This window comes from Schistocerca gregaria, chromosome 2 (genome assembly GCF_023897955.1).
Source record: "Schistocerca gregaria isolate iqSchGreg1 chromosome 2, iqSchGreg1.2, whole genome shotgun sequence".
Taxonomy (NCBI): domain Eukaryota; kingdom Metazoa; phylum Arthropoda; class Insecta; order Orthoptera; family Acrididae; genus Schistocerca; species Schistocerca gregaria.
The window spans coordinates 436,588,832-436,613,964 of NC_064921.1; the positions used below are offsets into that span (position 1 = coordinate 436,588,832).

Consider the following 25,133-nt stretch of genomic DNA (forward strand, 5'->3'; position numbering starts at 1 on the left):
CGTATGAGAGAAACGACTCATTGTCGTTTTCCACAAATGTCATAGGCACAACAGTCGGCAGTCTGTCATACTTCTTTTGTCCAACTCATTTTCTGTTGCATTTCCTGGATGCGCTGGCACAGCTTGATGTATTCCTCTGTTACTCTGGCATCCATTGCCAGAATAGCTTGTTACCTGTCTTCTGGGATCCATTTGATCAGCTTCTGGAAAACTCGGATTCACATTGTGGCATAGGGCCGTATCATTAAATGTGTAAGATGATATCGTTTCCCTGTGACTTTGGGCTATATTCTTCAATTGTTCTTCGCTAAGAGAATTTCCATCTAATTGTCACCAAATGTTTTCTTCAGTCTGATCTGGAATTTGTCCCAGCCGCCGTGCTTCTTTTTGTTGTTCTCAGACCACTGCTAGGTCGTGTCGTTCAGCTAAAAGTATACATTTGCCAAACGTATAAAGTCATCCGACCTTGGCAATTAGGTCGAATCTTTTCACACGTTTCGTCTGGTCTTAACCAGAGCGCCTCTGGGAAACACTGGTGGCTGCCAGATGTGTAACCGATTTCTTGCTGTTTCGGAATCCATTGCTCTGCTGAAGACTCAGACAGACCTGCGGAACGACGTACTGCTTGTATTCTGGTTACTCTCCGTGTAGGCAAAGACTTTTGCTTCGTCTAATTGGAGCCGCGGTAAGTGTATATTTTGGAAGTACCCGGCATCTCTATTAAACAAAGCCATGTGGTAACTACAGTCAAATCCAAATCCGAAAGCAGTATCGTCAATGATGTACAGCCCTCAGCACTGCAACCACGTTTATTACTGACATCAACGTACAGATAAGACAGAACTGAACGCACACCAGTATTTACGTTTGTTTAATATAAGGCCAAGTAATTCTAAACAGTGTAAACTTTTATCGCAGCTGTGAATACTTTTGACATGAGCTGTATTAGGCAACGAAACCACATCAATTAGTGATACATGAAAATTTGTGCTGGACTGGGATTCGAACCCGGATTTCCTGTTTATCGCGAGAGGTTGCCTTACCAATACTGGCTATCCAGGCATGCTTCCAGGACCGATCCAAACATCATATGCTACAGTGTCTACGGCCCCCCTGCTCACAGCTTACCTGGGTGTCCGCAACAGGAGTAATGAGACAAACGTGTTCAACTCTACTATTACCATGGTTTTGCATGAGTGCATGTTTGAAGAAACAAATATCGTAATAATAAACACATAACTGTATAAATCGTGAACTGATGCGAAAATTTCCGTTATTTTCGCCAGCAACAGGACCCCAATGCCTACCTGCACATAATCCATAAAATAATGTTCCTGTACTACGTACATCCGATGACCAGCGTGAGTGACTCGATAAATAGGCCACGGTACAATAAACAGTATTAACTTCAAAAAGCGAATGACTGTATATTATACATACACCGTCAACGATGTTTTCGCAAATACGTCACACTGCAATCAGATTTTTGTAATTTTTTTAATTTATGATATGTGAAGTTCAGAACTAAAACATCAATTGGTCAAAGCAGTTTGATGCAACTCTGAAGAATTCTCGAAAATATCGACCTTGAGGTTTTCCGACTTCCTTTAACATCCTAACTAAGTAAGATAGATTTTTCTGTAAGGCAGCAAAGCTCTGTGGTAGAATGCTTACGTCCCATTAAGGGGTCTTCGGTTCGATTCCTGGTTTATGCACGTTTTAAACATGGATTCATGTTCTATTAGCATTACAGTGAAGCGTAAAATACATAAAGGTGGAAATAAATCTGTAACGCTCGAAACTGATAATCTCAGGTTCGACCCTTGTCTCACACATACATTTTTCGTTTCTTTCCGTTCAATTCGATTATTTACGTCATTTAAACATAAAATTCATCACATATATGCTAATTAATACATATCTAATTGATATTTTTACGAAAAATTCACGTCTTCTTATTTCTACTTAGGTATAGTCTACAAAAATTTCGTTTTTGTTGCAAATATAAATTCATAATTACCGATTAATAAAAACATTAAAAATTGATTTTTTCATTCTTACGTATTTTTATGCTTCACGGAAATCTTCATGAAACCTGTACCTTTGTTTAAAATTTTACCGTGTTTGGGAATCGAACCGATGCCACGCATATCGTACATAAGTAGTTTACCTTAGAGCCACACGGCGCACCAGACTTGTTGGTTTGCTGTAGGGTATTACGGAAGTTCAGGCAACACCAATAGTCGATTTTCTCGAGAATTTTTGAGAATTGTATCGTTTTGCTTTCACTAATAGATGTTTGAGTTCTGAACTTCACGTTCCATAAATATAACAAAGTACAAATATCCGATTGCCGTGTAGTCCCCTAGTCATTATATTCTGCGACCTTATATAGCTACGACTTTTCATATCGTCTTGGAGGATAATGTTCGAGTCTATGAGCTTCCTGCCACTGTGGCAGTGTCGTTCCATAATGGAATATATTGGACTTGAAGAAGAATGTCAACTGGCATAGCGACAGACAACGCCGAGAAAGTCAGACATAGTTGCATAAAGTCAAAGACTACGTCTGACATTGATATCAGCAGAATATTTGATTAGCAATAACACTGAAAACACCATCATTTACCAAGACTTTAGTATCCTCAGTAACTGTTTCATGTTTGTGCAACAAAATTAATCGACGAGTAGAAGGTAACGTAATTGAAAAATGATGGCAGATTTTAGTGAACGTATGACAAGGTTGTAGTATTTCCGCCTGATATAACCACAAGTGTTGAGATACACTGCTACCACATCGATTCAGATTTTGAGATTTGGGTAGGCAACGACAAAGGTCAGAGTTCACAACTACTGACGCAAAATTCCGATGCACATCTAAGGACTTATGATGCTTGTATTTCAAACGGTTCTAAAAATAACCTACGATGACAATTTCCAGCAGTTTTATACAAAAGTGTGTTGTGGCTGTTGATGGTTGCTTTGAGGCTAAGGAAAATGATCAATAACTAATGAAATACCTTTACATAAACAATGAAAATGAACCATCTTTACGTTGTGAAAGTGAAACACATTAATTAATTAAAAGTCCTGAGACATCAGTCAAAAGTCACACTCCAAGTTTTCCTTAAGGAGCATTTTATTAAAGAAAATCCGCATAATTTAATGTGTGTGATAACGATCATTAAACTTATGGGACTTCAATAGGACTTATCACAGCTAATAGTTCACTGTCACTATTGAAAACGTTTCATAGCCATTCACATATTTTCTTTTAAAGTGAAATTCCTGTAGGATAGCACAATACAAGCGTTTATTGTTAGATTATGGTATTCACCATCAGTTCAGTCTCTCAATTTAGTACTGAAAAAAGGCAACAGATCGTCAATATAACTACACTTTGTCTCTATGCCACTATCTTTCTTTGTATAAATGGTAAATTTTTTGTGCTGACTATAACAGACAGAACAATTACGTTACTAATAGCATAGAAATAGATAAAAAGTACAACTTGGCAGCTAACACGAAATTTCATTTATCTAATCCTATTTAACATTTGCAAGATATTTTAGTAGTTCTCTTTGTATGAGGTTGTAACATTCATGGTATGAGGAAGTAGATGGAGAGTCGAATTGGAAAGGAAGAGGATGAAGACAGAAGCTGAATAAAAAGAAGAGCAAGAAGTATGTGTACATTGAGGAAGAAGGATGAAGAGATGAAAACAGTAGGGTGAGATATGATAGGATGAGTAGAGAAGGAGGATAACAAGGAGAGAAAACTGGAAAATAAGAACAAAGTAACGAGAACAATAAAAGTAACAAGAAATCCTAAAAGAGAAGTAACAAGAACGAGAAGAATAAGTTAACAAGAGGAGAAGGAAGAGGCAAAAGGACGGTGAGGAAAGAGGCAAATGTAAAAAGGATAAGAAGGAAGGGAATAACAGAATGTGGAGGGGAAAAGGGTCAGGGAGAAGAAAAACAAGAACTGAAAGTAAAGAAGAGGAGAAAGACTCTTAGAAGAATGATATTAAAAATCAGGAAAAGGAAGGAGACGAACACTAACACAGAGGAACATTTAAGATGTGACAAATAAAAGATGTGGTATGATAAGAAGAGGATAGAGTAAAAAAAATTATGATGGGAAAAGCAAAATTGAGTAACAATCAAATGCATGAAATGAGAACAGAAACAATGGAATAGGAGGAGCAGCAGAGAGATGTAGAGTAGACTATGAGAAAGAATGAACAGATAGAAGAGTAGAAAGAAAATTAATACCACAAGAAAAGGGAGCAGAAGGAGTACATGAAAAAGAGAAAAGGGGGGGGGGGGGGGGTGTAACATCATAGATTAAGGCTCGACCAGCGACAGCAAACGCACAACTTGCGTACGGGACACTAGACGCCGCAGCGAACGCTAAGAGTGCATTGCGATAACAGTCGCGCGTCTTGCGTACGGGCCGCGAGGTGCCGCCACGAGCGCAACTGTATATTAGTGCAAACGGAGTTCGGCCAGCTTACTCCCAAAACTGTAAAGCCCGACCCCCTCCGACCACTCCTGAACCCACCGTCCCTGTCCGCCCTCTGGACGCCCCCACCCCTCCTGGCAATTCCCTTCGTCTCCCCGCCCCCACCACTGAGGACATCATCAGGTTCCTCACCATTGTCCTGCAAAACGTCCACCCCTTCCAACGCCCTCACACCCTCCAACAGGTCTTCCGCGCCGCCCGTTCCGTCTTCCACCTAAAGATGTATGCCACCTACTCCCACAGCCCGGCCCATTTCCCCTTCTCCCGTCTCCACACCCTCGTCTAAATCCCTGTCATGGCGCGACAGCACCGTATCCTGTTCAACAACATCCGTTCCCTTCTCGCCAACAGGAACCCTTTCATGCACACCCTTGCAACCTACCGTGTGGATGCCTTCCTCCTCAATAAAACCTTCCTCCAAACCCCCCCACACCATCCACACTTCACCCTACCTTCTCCACCACTCCGATAATCTTCTCCCGATTGTGCGTGGTGGAGTTGCCATTGGTCACCCCTGCCAGATCCCGGTTCGGCTCCAACCTCTCCTTCCCGACCCCACCAAACACCTGATCCTTAGTCCGTTCTTCCCTGGCCTTACCGTCACCTGCGCCACCATGTATGTCCGCCCGAACACCCCTATTCCTTTCGACTTCCTCTCCCACATTGATCGGACCTTCTCCTCCTATGTGATCGCCGCCGACCTCAACATCCATAGTCGTTCCGCCACCTAGTTACGGCGGTGGCATTGGTTCCTCTCCACCCGCCAAGGCGACCTCGTCCCCATTCCCCAGCACACGTGCCCCAAATCCAACTTCACTCTCGATGTCATCCTCTCCTCCCCCAACCTCCTTGACCACATAGCGGTGGATGTCCTGGACGCTATTGGTAGTGACCAATCTCCCGGTCCTCCTCACCGTTTCAGATGGTTGTCACCCATGCCCCAACCCTCGTAATGACTCTCCCCCAAAGTACGTCCATGATTATTCCCGTGCCAACTGGAATGCCTACCAGGATACCCTCTCCACCCAGGTCGAAGGCCACCTCTTCACCTACCACCACCCTGACGATGTTACCCATGCCGCCTCCTTTCTCCAGCAGACCTTGTCTGAGGCGGTGGGGGCCCACGTCCCTACTGTCGTCATCCATCCCCACCGTCCTGCCTTACTCCAACAGGCTGTCCTCCTCCGTGAATCCCACCGTCACTACCATGCCTTCCTCTAGACGCGTGACTCGGACACACTACGACGCCACCGGCAACTCCAGCGACACATCTGCAACTTGCTCGCGGCTAGGAAACGCCGAGACTGGTGACAGACATGCACCCGTTTAATGTTACCCTGCCTATAAACTCGTCCAAGTTCTGGTAAGCCTTCCGTCGCCTTACCGGAACTAAACCCTCCCCCTACTATCCTCTTCTCCATGATGTTCACCCCTTCCCTGACACCCTTAGTAAGGCCAATCACTTTGCCTCCTAACTCTCTGATGTCTTTTCCATCCCCGACGATCCCCATTTTGATTACTCCCTCTTCCCGGATGTCCATGATCGAACTGACACCTCAGTCCCTCCCCTCGCACCTGGTTTCCAGTACTTGGACAACATTGAACACACGGAACTCAATGCCCGTATCACTCCACAGGATATCATTGCTACACTCCGCACAAAACGCAACACCGCTCCTGGTCACAATCGTGTCACTTACTGCCACCTTCATGAAGCTCCTGTCTCTTTCCTCTCCACCCTGGCCAGGTTCTACAATGTATTCCTGTCCACTGGCTACTACCCCGACCTGTGGAAAACCTCCCATATCTTGATGTTCCTTAAACCTGGCAAACCGCCGTCCACTGTCTCCTCGTACCATCCCATCAGTCTTACCTCGGTCTTCAGCAAGGTCCTGGAATCCATCCTCACCTGACGCATCCACCAGCATCTCCGCCAGCACCGCCTCCTTCCCGTTACCCAGTGTGGCTTTCAGCCGTCCTCCTCTTCCGATGATCTTCTCCTTCACCTCACTCATCTCCTTTCTGAACAGCTTAATTCCCATCACTCCACAGTCTTCCTCTCCCTGGACCTCGAACGTGCCTATGACCACGTATTGCATTCTGGTCTCCTCTTCAAGCTCCAAACCTTTGCCCTTCCATCTGACCGGCTCCTTTCTCTCCCACAGTCCTTCCTACATCACCATCCATAACACGGATTCCTACACCTTTTTTCCCTCCGCCGGTGTGCCCCACAGTTCCGTCCTCTCCCCCCTTCTGTGCCTTTTGTATACGGAGGACATGCCGCCGCCGTTACCCCCGTCCACCTTCTCCAGTTTGCCGATGACACCGCCTTCCTTGCATTCGCCCCCACCCTGCAGCGTTCCCAACACCTTCTCCAATCCCATCTTGACCAGTTTGCCGCTTGGTGCAACCAGTGGTTGCTCAAGGTCAATCCCTCCTAAACCCAGGAGATCATTGTAGGCAAAAGCACCCCTTCCTTCCTCCTCCTTGATTTCTATCTAACCATCTATGGCTGTCCTATCGCCCTCACCCCCACCCTAAAGTACCTGGCCGTCACCCTCAACCATCGACTCTCCTGGACTCCCATCTCCAGACAATCCAAGCCAAGGTACGCTCCCGACTCTGACTCCTCAAGCTCCTTTCCGGCCGTATTTGGGGTCTGGACCCCTCCACCATACTCCACACCTATAAATCCATCATCCGCCCTATCCTCTGTTACGCCCATCCTACCTGGATCTCCGCCCCCCTACCTTTTACAAATCCCTTCAGATCCTTGAACGCCATGCTCTCCGCCTCGCCTATCGCATCCGTCTACCCTCCCCCACGCAGATCCTTACGACCTCACTCTGTTCCCCCACCTCCTCCTTTTCCTTGAAAGGATACAGATCCTCTACACCTCCCATAAACTCGATCCTCCTCACCCACTTTTCTCCCCCATCCTCTCCCACCCCCGCTCACTGCCGCACTTGTATTCCCACATCCCACCTGCTCTCCATCTCTCCACCCTCCTTATCATCTCCCAAGGTGGCTTCCGCCAGCTCCCCCTGCCTGATGATGCCCTCCTCCCGTACATCCTCCCTCGCTCTTCCTGTGTTTGTTCCTTTGGGCACCCTCCCTCCCTTCTCTCCCCCTTCCCTCCCTCCTCCATTTCTCCCCCGGGCTTCCCCTCCCCTGTCCCTCTACTACTCCTCCCATCTCCTCAGCCATTGGCATCTTTCTTCTCCCCCCTCCCCTTCTTCCCCTCTTGGCAGGTCCCTCCCCCCCCCCCCCACACACACACGCTACGTGGACATTCGCGCGCCAGAGATCATCGTCATTAGTGTCTTGTGTGAGCCGTGGTGTTTATTGTTCAGTGTTCACCGTCACACTCCATCGTTCACCTGTGCCATCGGCACCTTCAGTGTTTGTGCATCGTGTCAACAGTTTGTAGTGTGGATTATCGTCAAGTGTGAACGGATCCGTGTTTGTATTTATGTGTTTACTGTTTTATTACCCACCGTTATATAACTTATGTTTCCTCATTGTCTATTCTATGGCTGAAGAGCGGCGTAGAAAGCTGCTGACAGCCTGCCTGTTGTACAGGGCCGGCTGCGGTGGTCTAGCGGTTCTAGGCGAGCAGTCCGGAAGCGCCCGACTGCTACGGCCACAGGTTCGAATCCTGCCTCGTGAATTGATGTGTGTGATGTCGTTAGGTTAGTTAGGTTTAAGTAGTTCTAAGTTCTAGGGGACTGATGACCTCAGCAGTTGAGTCCCATAGTGCTCAGAGCCATATGAACCATTTTTTGTTGTTGTACAGGTTTTAAATTAACAATAAAGAAAAAAAATCGGCGAGATCTCATTTTGTTGGCATCTCATTTTTGCCTATTTTCTTATTTGCTTAGTTGCTTAGCTCTCATTCGTTTATGGCGCATGTTATTGTGCTCTCTTTCAGCCATTCTGATTGTTTTGATTTACTCCCAATTGAGAAGTGCTCATTTTGGCATTTCACTTTTGCCTATTTCTCATTTTGCTAATAATATGCTCCTTAGCTTTTTACAGTTAAATTGCTCAACATAGTTTCATGTACTACTTGTTCATTTCAGCCTGTTCATATTTTGATGTTCTTTAAATACTGTATAATTATCGGAAGCATTTCTTCCCTTAAACTTGTGTAGAGTATTCTCGGTGTAGGGTTTGTTCTGTGACACAGGTGTGAGGTTTTGAATATAAATCATATAGGAAACTATGCTTTAAAAGGAATTTATTTTTTCTGTTTGTACTACATCGGACGACAATTTTGTGATATGAGGTAGAAATTTGAGGGGCAAACCCATGGAAATAGACTTAAGTGATCCCCTTTAAAAATAAAAAATTGTGTGACACTGAAAGACGTGACACTGTAGGCATCGAAAATTTTATTAATAAGATTATACGTCACAAGGGGTTAAGAGGTGAGAAGACAGTGGAGGAATAGAACTTGAATAAAAGAAAGTAGAGAGCAGGAGAACGAGAAGTATGAAGAAGAAAAGGAGGTAAAACGCACATGAAGAAAAGGAGCGGAGGTTAAGAAGAAGAGAGAAGGGGAAACGCAAACAACGAAAACCACAAGTAAGTGGGATAAAGCGGAAGCAGACGGGGGGATTAAGTGGTTGAAGAAGGAAAGGAGGAAGAAGGAAAGGAGGAAAAAGGAAAGAAGATGAGGGTTTTGCATCTGGTGATATGGGATCGCCTTAAAGTAAACAAAAAAAAAGATTAGGGTTCAAAGTCCCATTGACGATGCGCTTACATGAGACAGATGAAAAGCTCTGTTAGGCATCTGTATCAAAGGACTTGGGGAAAACTAAGAAAACCTAAATCACGATAGCTGGACACAAATTTATTCAGGGCGGAAGCGGTTTAAGCAGAGAGGCAGCGTACGCACCTGAGAGTGCCGCAGCGGCCGTAGACGTCGACCTGGCCGGGCAGCAGCTGCTGCAGGCGGCGGACGTAGTCCCAGCGGTGGTTGCCGCTGCGGGCGCAGTTGGAGCCCATGATGACGGCGAGGCGCGTCCGCGGCTCCGGGGGCTGCCAGCCGCGGTCGCCGTCCGCGGGCAACGCCAGCGTGCGCCCGTACGGCACCGGCACGTCAGAGTCCATCCTGCGCCGGCCACAACGCCAGTTTGGAACACAACAATCAAGTCTAAAGGCCGTAAATTCAACTAAATGCCTAGGAATTATAATTACGAGCAACTTAAATTGTAAAGAACATACCAAAATATTGGGGGAATAGCAAACTAAGGACTGCGTTTTATTGGCAGAACACTTGGAAAGTGTAGCAGATCTGCTAAAGAGACTGCCTACATTACGCTTGTCAGTCCTATTTTGAAGTACTGCTGCACGATCTGCGATCCCTACCAGATACGATTAACGGAGTACATCGACAAAGTTCAGAGAAGACCTGCGCGTTTTGTATTATCCCGGTGTAGGGAAGAGAGTATCACTGACATGATACAGGGTCGGCGTGGACAAGATGAAAAGGAAAGGGTTTTTCGTTGAAGCGGAATCTTCTTACGAAATTTCAATCCTCAACTCTCTCCTCCGAATGCCACGCGGGATTAGCCGACCGGGCTAAGGCGCTGAAGTCATGCACTGTGCAGTTGGTCCCGGTGGAGGTTCGAGTCCTCCCTCGGGCATGGGTGTGTGTGTTTGTGCTTAGGATAACTTAGGTTAAGTAGTGTGTAAGCTTAGGGACTGATGAACTTAGCAGTTAAGGCCCATAAGATTTCACACACATTTGAACATTTTTTTTCTCCTCCGAACGCGAAAATATTTTTTTGACGCCGACCTATATAAGGAGAAACGATAATCTTAATAAAATAAGGGAAATCAGAGCTCGCACGGAAAGATGTAGGGTGTTCGTTTTTTCCGGGCGCTATTCGATTTTGAAACAATAGAGAATTACTGTGAAGGTGGTTCTATGAACCCTCTGTGTGGAATTTATGTTTGATTTGGAGAGTACCCATGTAGATGTACGTGATCTGCGCACACCCACACACCTTAGTACAGGATAATCCGACTGTGCGGCAGAAGGTACAACTGAAAATTGCTTCTAACGCATGGTGAGGAAATAATAAATAGGGTTGAAACTTTAAAATCAAATAAAACCTTCTCTCCAACCTGTAATGCATAAAATTCAGTTTAAAGAAACAGAATTATATCGAATGTGATATTCAAAAATAAATACACCTTAACGTCACTGATCTATTATTTCCAGTGATTTTACCCTTTAGTGGTTAAATTTAATTTTACACCTGTTTGAAGAGTAAAAGGTCAAAAATTCTCTTTTGTTACGGTCAATAATGCACTTCCAATTTAAAAAAAATTTATAGTTGACCGGTACTGAAAATCGTGCGACGTGGAAAACATGTGGCTCACGAACGTAACCAAGTCCATGTTTTCATGTGAAAGTAGGATATTCAAAATTACATTTTTACAATATTACTAATCTTGGGCACAGCATATTTATTCTCGCGACAGTGAAAATCACGAAATAGCTCACAAATTTCCAACTTAAGACTTCAAGATGGCTTTGACATATCACGTACCAATGTTTTAACATTCTAGGAACTTTTCCAGGGCATATACATCACATTAATACAAGTTACGTACAAAGAATTAGAATCACTGATGAATATGGTAATGCTCAAAACAATTTCTATGATGAATAAGAAAACAAATTACTTTTCAGACAGTCTAGGATCGAAGAAGATGATGATTTGATTTCACTTTTGAGAAAGAGACGAACTGAACTAGCTATTCGTACAAACACATGCAGCCGCATTTGATCCCTCACACTCTGCTATATATCAACCATATGGTCCATAGTATTTATATGCAAGTCGCGAAAGCTTCCCGGTACAGGGTAGCTTTAAACAGATACGGGATATAGACGTCCCAACAGCCAAAAGTTCGTATTACTGTATGGGAACATACAGGGAGGGCATTAAAATATGGAAACTCTAAAAAAAGCCGGCAGCGGTGGTCTCGCGGTTCTAGGCGCGCAGTCCGGAACCGTGCGACTGCTACGGTCGCAGGTTCGAATCCTGCCTCGGGCATGGATGTGTGTGATGTCCTTAGGTTAGTTAGGTTTAAGTAGTTCTAAGTTCTAGGGGACTGATGACCACAGCAGTTGAGTCCCATAGTGCTCAGAGCCATTTGAACCATTTTGAACACTAAAAAAACAACACATTACCATGCCTAACACGGTGTACCCGACCAAAACAGACATGACTTGCCTTGGCTCAAATTCAAATGGCTCTAAGAACTATGGGACAGCATCTGAGGTCATCAGTCCCCTAGACTTAGAACTCCTTATACCTAACTAACCTAAGGACATCACACACATCCATGCACGGGGAAGGATTCGAACCCGCGACGGTGGCAGCAGCGCGGTTCTGGACTGAAGCGCCTAGAACCGCTCGGCCACAACGGCCGGCACTTGTCTTGGAATGGATACATGCAGGTGCTGTATGATTATCAAGTGAATCTTATATCGCTAGTCTTGCAAAACAGTGTCAAGTTCAGGAAACGAAGATAGAGGTAGATCGATCACATACCCTATTCTCCAAAATAGACCACACAGGCTCAATAAATTGAGATCTGGTGACTGGTGGGCAGAGGAAATGTGAACATTCATCCTCGTGTTTTAAAACCAGTCCCGGAAGATGCGAGATGTATGAACAGGGGCCCTGTAACCTTGGAACACAGCATTACCACTGGAAAACAAACATAGTACAATCGGATGGACCTGACCATCCAAACTAGTCATAATCCTTGACGGTAATGCGACATTGCACGGTAACCATGGGGCCCATGGAATAGTACGTTATGGCTGACCCAATCATCACCGACCACCAGCCATGTTTCAGTCTTGTCAGCAAGCAGTCTGAATCGTAGGCTTGGGACGGCGTACGCCAGACGTAAAATCGGCCAGAAGCTGGAAGCAGCAAGAAACGAGACTCATCCAACCAAACAACTACCTTCCATTGCTCCAAGGTCCAGGTTTTATGGTTTCGGCACCATGTTTTCATGTTACGGGCATTTGAATGACTGATCTTTGGTTTTGGAATTGCAGCTCACCTTACGATTCCTTTCTTAAGGACCTCTCTTCGCGTTGTTTTGGTGCTGGCGGGGTTCGCGAGTGCTACATTCATTTCTGCAGTGACTTTTGCAGCGGTCGTCCTCTTATTTTTCGTCACAAACCTCTTCAATGATCATCTGTCACACTTTCGTCTGCGTTGTGACTTAGCACATGACAGTTTTTCGCTTTCCCTGTATGTGGTATAAATTTACGACACGGTGCCTCTGGAAACACCAGACGCTTCGACTACCTTGGTTAGGGAAGCACTCCCCATACGGTCACCAACAACTTGCCACCCTTCCAATTCGGTTAACTCCGACGTAACGCACACACAACTACGCCGAACACTGTTATGACCGCTGATGACACTTTAACGTATTGCGGGCACTGCACATGTCGTGTCTGTGGTCAAATACAACAGCGCCACCTGCAGACTCGTATACCATCTGCACTTATGTTCAAGCGGGTATATCTTGTCTAGCCCCGGTACGTCTCTTATCAATAACAAAAGGATCATGAAGCACTTCACAATCAAGTGCACATAATCTCCACAGTGTTATTTTCATTTCAAAGCTGCATACTTACAGCAAACAAAGTTCATATTGCGGGCAACCACAGCTGTAAGAATACATTCTTGTTAAACAAAACCGCAGCAGCTGTTGAATCATCCTTTATTAGTACAACCGGTTACGCAACAGTAAAGCTGCATCATCAAGAACTCGCAAGAGAATCGGAAAGTCAAAAAGTGAAATACTCAAATTAATATCATTTACAGCGAAACGTAGACTTTATTGAATGTCTCCAATACTTTCAGTCGAGTTGTATTAAATTGTCCTTTAAAAGGAGTGATAGTGAAAATATGAGTGGCAGAATGAAGGAGACGGCCAAGGAAACGGTCAAGGTAAATATCTCAATCCTGGAATGAAATCTGAAGAAAAATATTACAGAATTATATCAATCGGATCAATAACTGTATCGGCCATGGTAAATACCTCAATCCGTAAATGAAATCTGAAGAATAATATTACAAAATTATATCAATCGGATCAAGAATGGTATTGACTATAGCTTATATCACTCCAGTACTCCTGTAATATAGTGCATTTCATAGCCCTACACAATGCAATAGACTTTCAAGACACTTTAGTTTATATCACTCTAGTACCCTTATAGTACTGCCAATTTCAGAGTCCTTCACAATACCATGGTTATTTTATCCAGGTGAGCAAGATGCAACAGACTTTCTCGACCCATATTCATTCATTGATCCGGTTGATGGTATTCTCCATGTTTCTTAACGCATTTATCGTAACTGTCTCCTTAATTTCAGCACTTATTTTTACGACCACTCCTTCTCAAGGACTTTTTAATACAACATGACAGACTGATCTGGGCGTCCAATGATCTCTACATGTCACTGTAAGTGATTTTAGTGTCAGTTTCTGCTGACTGCCTACCCGATTCTCTTGAGATTTATTGTCCATTTCGTACATTTAGCATCTAATTTTTCCTGAGGGCATGCAGCTTTACTGTATGGTTAAATGATGATGGCGTCCTGTTGGGTAAAATATTCCGGAGGTAAAATAGTCCCCCATTCGGATCTCCGGGCGGGGTCTACTCAAGAGGATGTCGTTATCAGGAGAAAGAAAACTGGCGTTCTACGGATCGCAGCGTGGAATGTCAGATCCCTAAATCGGGCAGGTAGGTTAGAAAATTTAAAAAGGGAAATGGATAGGTTAAAGTTAGATATAGTGGGAATTAGTGAAGTTCAGTGGCAGGAGGAACAAGACTTTTGGTCAGGTGAATACAGGGTTATAAATACAAAATCAAACAGGGGTAATGGAGGAGTAGGTTTAATAATGAATAGGAAAATAGGAATGCAGGTAAGCTACTACAAACAGCATATTGAACGCAAGGCCAAGATAGACACGAAGGCCATGCCTACCACAGTAGTACAAGTTTATATGCCAACTAGCTCTGCAGATTAGGAAGAGATTGAATAAATGTATGATGAAATAAAATACATTATTCAGATAGTGAAGGGAGACGACAATTTAATGGTCATGGGTGACAGGAATTCGGTAGTAGGAAAAGGGAGAGAAGGAAACGTAGTAGGTGAATATGGACTGGGGCAAAGAAATGAAAGAGGAAGCCGCCTGGTAGAATTTTGCACAGAGCACAACTTAATCATAGCTGACACTAGGTTAAAGAATCATAAAAGAAGGTTGCATACATGGAAGAAGCCTGGAGATACTGACAGGTTTCAGATAGATTATATAATGGTAAGACAGAGATTTATGAACCAGGTTTTAAATTGTAAGACTTTTCCTGGGGCAGATGTGGACTCTGACCACCATCTATTGGTTATGAACTGTAGATTAAAACTGAAGAAACTGCAAAAGGTGGGAATTTAAGGAGATGGGACCTGGATAAACTGACTAAACCAGAGGTTGAACAGAGTTTCAGGGAGAGCATAAGGGAACAATTGACAGGAATGGGGGAAACAAATAGCGTAGAAGAAGAATGGGTAGCTTTGAGGGATGAAGTAGTGAATGCAGCAGAAGATAAAGTAGGTAAAAAGGCGAGGGCTGCTAGAAATCCTTCGGTAACAGAAGAAATATTGAACTTAATTGATGAAAGGAGAAAATATAAAAATGCAGTAAATTAAGCAGGCAAAAAGGAATACAAATGTCTCAAAAATGAGATCGACTGTAAGTGCAAAATGGCTAAGCAGGCATGGCTACAGGACAAATGTATGGATGTAGAGGCTTGTATCACCAGGGGTAAGAGAGATACTGCCTACAGGAAAATTAAAGAGACCTTTGGAGAAAAGAGAACCACTTGTATGAATATCAAGAGCTCAGATGGAAACCCAGTTCTAAGCAAAGAAGGGAATACAGAAAGCTGGAAGGAGTATATAGAGGGTCTATACAAGGGCGATGTACTTGAGGACAATATTATGGAAATGGAAGAGGATGTAGATGAAGGTGAAATGGGAGATATGATGCTGCGTGAAGAGTTTGACAGAGCACTGAAAGACCTGATTCGAAACAAGACACCGGGAGTAGACAACATTCCATTAGAACTACTAACAGCCTTGGGAGAGCCAGTCCTGGGAAAACTCTACCATCTGGTGAGCAAGATATATGAGACAGGGGAAATACCCTCAGACTTCAAGAAGAATATAATAATTCCAATCCCAAAGAAAGCAGGTGTTGACAGATGCGAAAATTACCGAACTGTCAGTTTAATAAGTCACGGCTGCAAAATACTAAAGCGAATTCTTTACAGACGAATGGAGAAACTAGTAGAAGCCGACCTCGGGGACGATCAGTTTGGATTCCGTAGAAATATTGGAACACGTGAGGCAATACTGACCCTAAGAGTTATCTTAGAAGCTAGATTAAGGAAAAGCAAACATAAGTTTCTAGCATTTGTAGACTTAGAGAAAGCTTTTGAGAATGTTGACTGGAATACTCTCTTTGAAATTCTGAAGGTGGAAGGGGTAAAATACAGGGAGCGAAAGGCTATTTACAATTTGTACAGAAACCAGATGTCAGTTATAAGAGTCGAGGGGCAGGAAAGGGAAGCAGTGGTTGGGAAGGGAGTAAGACAGGGTTGTAGCCTCTCCCCGACGTTATTCAATGTGTATATTGAGCAAGCAGTAAAGGAATCAAAAGAAAAATTCGAAGTAGGTATAAAATCCATGGAGAAGAAATAAAAACTTTGAGGTTCACCGATGACATTGTAATTCTGTCTGAGACAGCAAAGGACTTGGAAGAGCAGTAGAATGGAATGGACAGTGTCTTGAAAGGAGGGTATAAGATGAAAATCAACAAAAGCAAAACTAGGATAATGTAATGTAGTCGAATTAAGTCGGGTGATGCTGAGGGAATTAGATTAGGAAATCAAACACTTAAAGTAGTAAAGGAGTTTTTCTATTTGGGGAGCAAAATAACTGATGATGGTCGAAGTAGAGAGGATATAAAATGTAGACTGGCAATGGCAAGGAAAGCGTTTCTGAAGAAGAGAAATTTGTTAACATCGAGTATCGATTTAAGTGTCAGGAAGTCGTTTCTGAAAGTATTTGTGTGGAGTGTAGTCATGTATGGAAGTGAAACATGAACGATAAATAGTTTGGACAAGAAGAGAATAGAAGCTTTCGTAATGTGGTGCTACAGAAGAATGCTGAAGACTAGATGGGTAGATCACATAACTAATGAGATGGTATTGAATAGGATTGGGGGAAGAGAACTTTGTGCCACAACTTGACTAGAAGAAGGGATCTGTTGGTAGGACATGTTCTGAGGCATCAAGGGATCACCAATTTAGTACTGGAGGGCAGCGTCGAGGGTAAAAATCGTAGAGAGAGACCAAGCGATGAATACACTAAGCAGATTCAGAAGGATGTAGGTTGCAGTAGTTACTGGGAGATGAAGAAGCTTGCACAGGATAGAGTAGCATGGAGAGCTGCATCAAACCAGTCTCAGGACTGAAGATCACAACAACAACAACAACAAAAACAACAACAGTATCTAAATATCAATGGAGTTACGTATTGATTTAAATGGATCCCTTTTCCAATTTTTTTAAAGTTTTTCTCCTGTCTCTATCTCCCCAGTCAGATATACCTGCTGATGGAACTTTACTGTTGCGAAACCGGCTGTACTGATACAGGATTACTCATAAGTTGCTGTAGTTTGGTTTAACAACAATGTTAACGAATAATTTTCCTCCGAAAAAACAGACATTTCAGTGCGCCTCCAAGCCTCCACATACACACATAACGTGGGGCCCGTAGGATGTGCTACACGTGCTATATATGTAAGTAAACCGCCTCTGGTTAACAGTAACATGTGAAACCAATACACTACTCCCCTTCCTCCTCCATACTAGTAGCCAACCACTTAGAATCTTCATTCAGACGAATCTGCGACGTTCACTTTTGGTTCATCCTCGATACTGCTAAATTCAATAATTAAGAGGTCCTGCTGCGAGTGAAAACACACGGATATAGTTGTCTGGAATACATTCAAATGTTTCTGTTGGTTTGTTAGAAAACTGCTTCTCCGCAGACGGAAGTTTTGTACGGATAGCTAAATTTCATTACGCAGTTGATGCGAGATAGGAACATGATGTGGGGTGGTCACTTTTGGTCGATCATCTAATGCTTGCACTTAAATTCTTTGCATCTCAGAACCGTCATCAAGGCACTGTAGTGTGCCTTAGAGACTTCTAAATGTCCTTATATTCTACCTTGTTAAACAGGCTACAGATGGCATATCTGCGACAATGGGCTTTAAACATTACCAAAAGATAAAAAAATCGCACAATGGAAGAGCAGACAGCACAGAGATATTATGCATCTAATGTACTGTATTTTACTATCTATAATCATTCCCCTACAAGTAATTAGGTGTGCTCTTCCCCTGCACAGATAGAGAAAAGTAAAAGACGTAAAATAGAAGGTGAAAGAAGGAAAGACGCTTTAGAAAATAATTGCCTCTATGTTGAACAGGCGTTTGTTCATTAAAATTTCATTCCTCACAGGAGATCAAAGGTACCGCAATCACAGTCTCTTTGTAACTCGGTTCTACGTTGTCCTCACGTTTCCTCGTTTGTGTAGCTTTTTCGCAAGAAGGACACAGGACCCTGGATATCAGCAATATTCGCTTTGAAATTGACTGAAAGCTAATCCGGAACGCCCTGTTGTCTTAACTTTATAGCAGTGACGTCATAAAACCCAACTACGGTACCAGAACAAAATGACTCAATGAAGCCATTTAATAACTTCTGAAGTAGTAGCTCGCTCATTCAGATTATCTGGATATAGGAAGGCGGCTGTTTCGGCTGTTTGTCAAATGAATTCCTTCCATTTTTATCAATACAAAGAGAATGTGGTTAACAGGTGGCGTCCTGCCCACGCTGACTCTTCCCCAATGGTATAACTGACATGAAGTGTTAGAATATTTCGGTGCCTTCTTTGGTTGAATGTGGTTTCTCAGGACACACGCAGTATCCTTTTTGAGTATGACCGATGTGTGCTAAATCTGTCGCATAAGTGTGCCTGGGAAGTACATACACCCGAACAGAGATACCTGATCAGGATTTAGTATTTTGTACATCACAACCTAATGAATTATTTCTTCTTTTGGAGTATTCAGACGGTGCATTTTTATCATAAAACGATATGAGAATGAGTGATTGAATCTCCTTAAAATTACTAACGTCAGTTTATTAGAGACATGTACGGGATGGGGGGAAATGTTTCCAAACTTTAGAATTGGTTCCAGTAGTTGTGTATGATTTACTTTCCCCCAATTTTATGTGATAAATCGCTTATGTATATTTAGACATTAGTGGTCCTATTACACTTTCTTGGGGTATGAGGATACTGTGTACTACAAGCAAAAATTCATCAAGGCAGACGCTTATCGTAGATCACTCGAATAAGTAAGTACGTCAAGTGATTTACAGCAAGCACACGTTGCATCCGTTTACAAAAAGTGTAGCAGAAGCGATCCAGTATCTTAGAACATATTCGGAGCTCAAACATAATAACGTATCTCGAAATGAATGACCTATATGCTAACCAGCATCTATTCCGTAAACAATGGTCACAAGTAATCCAACCCCCACTTCTGCCGTATGACATCCTGAAAGCCATGGAACACGGGAATTAGCTAAGTGCAGTATTTCTTACAATTCAGAAAGTATTCTTCTCAGTACATAAGTCAACACTTAAATTTGCGAATGTACTGTCATAAGGGGTAACAAACTAAATTTGTGACTCGACCTAGATTTTCTTGGTAGGATGGACACTATATATTAGGTTGGATCAAGCATCATTGCCAGGCGTAATTTCAGGCGTGTCCCAGTAAAGTGTGTTGGACCCTTGCTGTTAATGTTAAAATGAACTTGCAAGCAATAGTAATAATAACTACAGAAATTTTGCAGGTGACACTGTTATCTGTAATGAAATGCCATCTGAAAAAATACAAAGAATTTCTGGTCATATTTAAAGGCTGTCAGTGACTCTAAATTTAGTTTCCAGACACTTGTAGATAACACAGGAACTGAAATCGAGGGTAGCAAGACAAAAGAAGAAATGTTAATCTCTGTTTTTTACTCCTCCTTTAGAAAAGATAACAGAGGCATATTGCCCCATTTTGATTCTCACATTACTGTCAATATGAGTGATACAGAAATCAGTTTCAGTGGTGTTGAGAAACAATTGAAATCAATAAATCTGATCAAAACTGCAGGACCCAATGGAATACCTGTCAGATTCTTGTATTTTGTTTCCTTTAAAGAATTTTTTTTTAAATATTGAAGGTTTATTTTTACAGGTTCATGAATCATCATTAAGTTTTCTAAATTGAATTTGGTGAGGAATTTACTTAAACACCTTAAGGACTGTAACTGTGAATTTAGTAATTGCTTTTTGTTGGAGTTGTTTTTAATCAAATTCATTTCGATCGAAATTATTATTTTCTTTCATGCAATGTGGACGTCTTGTATTGTGAAAGAAAATGTTAAAGCTGATTCCACGCTCTGTTTTTTTAATATTAAAATAAATTTGTTGAAATTAGAGAGCGCCACTCCACCACGTAGCTCCCTATCAGATTAGTTTGGATGGTGTGATAACGTTGGAGGAATGTTTCATTGAAGATGAAGGTGTGGACTCGGTATTGCAAGAAGGTGTGCAAGTGTACGGAAATAACTGTTTGTTTGTTAAAAAGAAACGCATATTATGGAACAGGATGGTATACTGCTCCAACGTCATTAAGATGTTTAGGCGGCGGCGAGAACAGTGAGCAGTTTAAACTGAGGTCTCAAAGTGGTTAACAACAAAATGTATCTGGTCGTGGGAATAGCAGGCTTGTATGTATAGGTGTAACTTTTCCTGCCTGGAAGGGAGATTGATTTGAGGCTGTGTGATCTCTGGAAATAGCAAGTCATTGGCAAAACGATGATTATGAATCAATCTGATTATCCTTCAGCACTGAGATCTGGGCGGAGGCAACTGTTAGGATGGATGGGACTACCATAGGACGAATGGGTACAGACAATTCTGGTTTTGTGGGCGGAGGTTTGGGTTTACATTTAGAGGAATAAGTGGGATGGAAATGGTCGCAGGTGTTGCAGGAGAGAGAGGAGAAAAGACTGGGGGAATATGTTAGGGGATGAGCGCTTCTGCAATGGGATCAGTTTGGTGGATTTGCACAATTGGTGATGAGATGGTTATACGAGTAGATCAGGTATTTTTAGCAATGGCAGGACCAGAATTTCGAAGAGGATTTTGAAAGTTCAGCTTTACGAGGGCGATAGTAAAACAGGACTCCTATTTAAACGAATCTCTTTTGATTCAGAGAGCTTTAAAGATTTCGATGTCATGGTGGGGGTTGCGTTCGGATTTTACCACCTCTCCTGTGGTCTCAGGTTTGACCTTAGTGGCCATAGCAGTGATGGTGGACAGATGGAGGGGAAGTCATGGTTGTTTGACCTGGGGGATTCTGAGAGAAGCTGTTTGGGACCGAAGGTAATACATGGGAGTTTATGGAGGAGATTGGAGTAACTGTTGGGACTGTTTTATCAGGACCAAATGGTTCCTGGGCATTATTTACTGGATGGTGCAGTTTGGGATGTATTTTTTGTTTTCTAGAACTAAGGTTCTGGCGTTCTGAAATTCTGGTTCTGAGTGGGTGAAGATGAAGGTGTGAAACTTAGGAAAAGGTAGAGGAGGAGTAAATATTGTATCTAAATATTCAGTGTTACCGGGTTTTGTATGGGATTTTGGGGATGATGTTAGAGATAATGTCTGTATTTAGTTTAGAAGGCGTTTTGGTTCCAGTAGGATAGGAGGTGGCGGGTTGCTATGTCCTGAGAGATGGTGGAATGAGTCGGTATTGGAAGTTACCTCAAGACGTTACAGTTCACTTGGGATAGTTTTGTGATGGTGTAGCTACAGTTGCTTCTTGGGTATTTACTCTTGCTAGGGTAGCAATAGACTGTTCTGAGGATGTTGCTGTAGAGGCACATGTTGGCAGGGTATGGTACAGAGTGGGGGTGGGGGGTTGGATTGGATTGGATTAATTTGGGAAAGAGACCAAACAGAGAGGTCATCGGTCTCATCGGATAAGGAAAGGACAAGGAAGGAAATTGGCCATGCCCTTTCAAAGGAACCATCCCGGCATTTGCCTGGAGCGATTTAGGGAAATCACTGAAAATCTATATCAGGATGGCCAGAGATGGGATTGAACTGTCGTCCTCCCGAATGCGAGTCCAGTGTGCTAGCCACTGCGCCACCTCGCTCGGTGTGGGGTGGGGGGAGTAAGGAGGGCTTTAGAGACTAGATGAAAGTATTAGTTGGGAGTTCATCTGGAGAGTGGCAATTCTATGAAAGCGAAAGGATGAGTTTGAGGTTAGTGACGTGAGGGACGGCACTGCTGGTCACTAGCAGGCCATGAGGACGCAAACGTGATGAGAAGAGACGTCTGATATGGAGGTGAGTAGTCTGACATATAGATGAGCATGAGATGAAACACAGCCACGGTGAGGATACCAACATATAGGTGAGCAGACGACGGCACGAAGCCCCGATGGAGACACGGACGTGTAGACGGGATGCGATAAACTAAGCAATGGAGAGTAGCACCAGCCAGCCTAGGCGACAAATAAAGGACGAAAACGCATAGTAACTTTTTGACTAAAGTGAGAGAGTGGCTCTAGACTCTCTAGGAAGAGAGGATATATGGGATACCATCCCACAATGTACATATTAGTCTTTTGCACATTTGCATTTGAATTTTGTCCTCAGTTATTGTATTAATGAGGACAAATGTTAGAATTGTAATGTACCGTGTAGCACTAGCATCATTAATACGGGTGTATGTTACATACGACTTACACATTATGACCGGATAATAGTTCATGTGGGCATGACACTGATATGGTACAGGCTTTTATTACAATTATGACATTTACCCTCACAAGTGCAATGGTGCAACAATCTTCAAGAGAACATGTGCAAGAGACTAGTATGGAATAATGTAAAATCGCTGATTTTTGATAAGGGTATTGTCTACAAATGTCCAAAAGCCCCAAAGCCGAAATTGTACAAAAGTACAAAAAATATGTAAAGTTGACAGATTGAGATGGTATACAACCTACTGTGGCCTTCTACACCAGACATCACGGCGCCTAGAGTGTCAGCAACCAAACTGACAGCCTGCAGCCATGGGTTGCCCGCTTCGCAGGCACACCGAAGCACTACGCAACCGACAGGCAATATTGATGAACAGCCACAACAACAACAACACAGAAAAGAAACCAGCGGCCACCAGGAGCCACTACCGACCCACATAAACATAAGGAAGAGGTCGCTGCAGATCCCGGAACTATTTTCACCCGTCAAACCACGTGGTGGAAAATAGTTCTGAGGTACTCATCCGCCCAAGCGCTACAAAGGCCGGAATCGGCCGCCAGCAGACGTGGATAGCTGCCACCCCGGCAGCCCGGCTTGGATCTTCTCGCTGATCTCTGGATTAGGCTTGGTATATCGGAGAAGTCTCTGACGGAGACTAGTAGGAAATTATTTCAGTTGTTTTCTATATTATTCTTGTGTGTAGTTGGGATTCGAAGACGGATCACTGTTTTGTGTTGGCGTTATACTTGGAGAATTTTTTTTGGTTAATTGAAGAGTCCAATAAATTGTTTTCGGGCTTTGATCGTTAGTTTCTTCTGCTTAAGCCGACATATCACAATCTTTGAAGGATTGGTTGTAGGTACAAGTTCAATGAAAGTTATATTACTGTCAATTTTATATCCGCCAATTTGCCGTAGTTTACAAGGTAGAAGTGTTACGAGCGCAGCGGACGAGGTACGTCAGTGTTAAATAGAAGTAACAGAGGAGCAAGACGCAACAGATGTGTGGCGGACCTGTACGTCATAGACCAGTTGAAGAGGCCGTCGAAGTGTGAGAGCTTGGTGCCCTTGCGAGCCTTGAGGAAGGTGTGCAGGGGGCTCTCGTCGGTGAGGAAGACCCAGCGCTGGTGCGCGTGCTGCGGCCCCCGGGCGGGCAGCGCGGCCGGCGACTCCGTGCGGTGCAGGTGGAAGACGACGGCGTCGGCCACCGCCAGGTCCACGTCCGCGTACGTCAGCCGGCAGTTGGACACGGCGCACCCCTCCCACGGCGACAGCCTGCGCAGCGGGGAGGACAGCTGCATTAAACACCTCCCTACATTCAGCTAAACCAGTAATATGAGCTGTGGCAATTAAACAACCGGACTGGTGCCACAAAACATTTTATTGATCACCAGTACATTACAAAGTTTGTCACCTCCAGTGCACTCACCTTGCCGATTCTCTACATTGTTCAGTTTTCCATTGTTCAAGGCAGTGCTGGAAGTCCGGTTCTGTCAGGGTGTTGACAACCTCCGTCGCTTTTGTTTTCGCTGCTTCCACACTGTCGAATCCTGTCTCCTTAAACGCCAATTTGACCTTAGGAAATGAAACGAGTCACAGGGGGGCAGGGGGAGGGGAGGGGAGGGGGCAGGTGGGCGAATACGACGGGTGATGCCGCATATTTAGTAAAGGACGCCTTTACAGGCAAGGCAGAATGGGTGGCGCATTGTGTTATTGAAGCATCCAAGACTTTCCGTTCAACAAATCGAATCTTTTTGGTTCAAATGGCTCTGAGCACTATGGGACTTAACATCTATGGTCATCAGTCCCCTACAACTTAGAACTACTTAAACCTACTAATCTAAGGACATCACACAACACTCAGACTCGAATCTTTTTCCTTACTCGTTCACGAACAACAGTCTGAATCTTCGGGGACCCAGAGAACGTAAGAAAATAAAGTTGGGCGCTTCCAATGCATCGCTTAAGACTTTGTTTCAGAATCGTAGTTGAAAAAACCCATGATTCACCACAAGTAATTACCCCGCGTAAAAATCCTGGATTATTATCAGTGTGGTGTGTGTTCGTAGATTTTCCCGGCGAATGAGATGCTTGAAGGTCTCTCGGGCATGCAGGTGGGTTGACTGGTCGTTGCAGAACGAATTTTCGACGGCGTAACGTGTCATCATCATCAGGTTACTCCTGTTCACTGACGTCCAAGGCCGCCGGGTGGTGTGGTACATATATACCTGTCAGTGGAGGGGAGAGGTGACAGGTATATATACCACACCACCCGCTTGCCTTGGACATCAAAGGAGTAACCTGATGATGATGGCACGTTACGCCGTCGAAAATTGGTTCTACAACAACCAGTCCACCCGCGTGCATGCCCGAGAGACCTTCAAGCATTATCAGTGTTGTTTAAAATGTGAGCAGAATTGTCTGTTTTTACGCAAACTTTGTGCATGCTGAATGGTTTATGCAAAATCTGTTATGTATATGTCTCTTTTCTGGAGACTAGAAATCTACTCTGTAGGAATCAGCATGGGTTTCGAAAAAGACGGTCGTGTGAAAACCAGCTCGCGCTATTCGTCCACGAGACTCA

The 25,133-nt window shown here is 43.6% G+C and overlaps 1 protein-coding gene across 4 annotated transcripts in view; it reads right to left on the bottom strand.

Moving 5' to 3' along the window:
* LOC126325143 (alpha-(1,3)-fucosyltransferase 7-like) overlaps window positions 1–25,133 on the bottom strand; it is a 342,267-nt gene that overhangs the window by 28,491 nt on the left and 288,643 nt on the right. For all 4 annotated transcript variants that reach the window (XM_049995150.1, XM_049995151.1, XM_049995149.1 and 1 more), the window contains exons 4-5: window positions 23,564–23,824; window positions 9,425–9,640 (exon numbers count right to left, since the gene is read on the bottom strand). In XM_049995150.1, coding sequence (XP_049851107.1) covers window positions 9,425–9,640; window positions 23,564–23,824 — 477 coding nt within the window. The remainder of the gene's footprint in view (window positions 1–9,424; window positions 9,641–23,563; window positions 23,825–25,133) is intronic.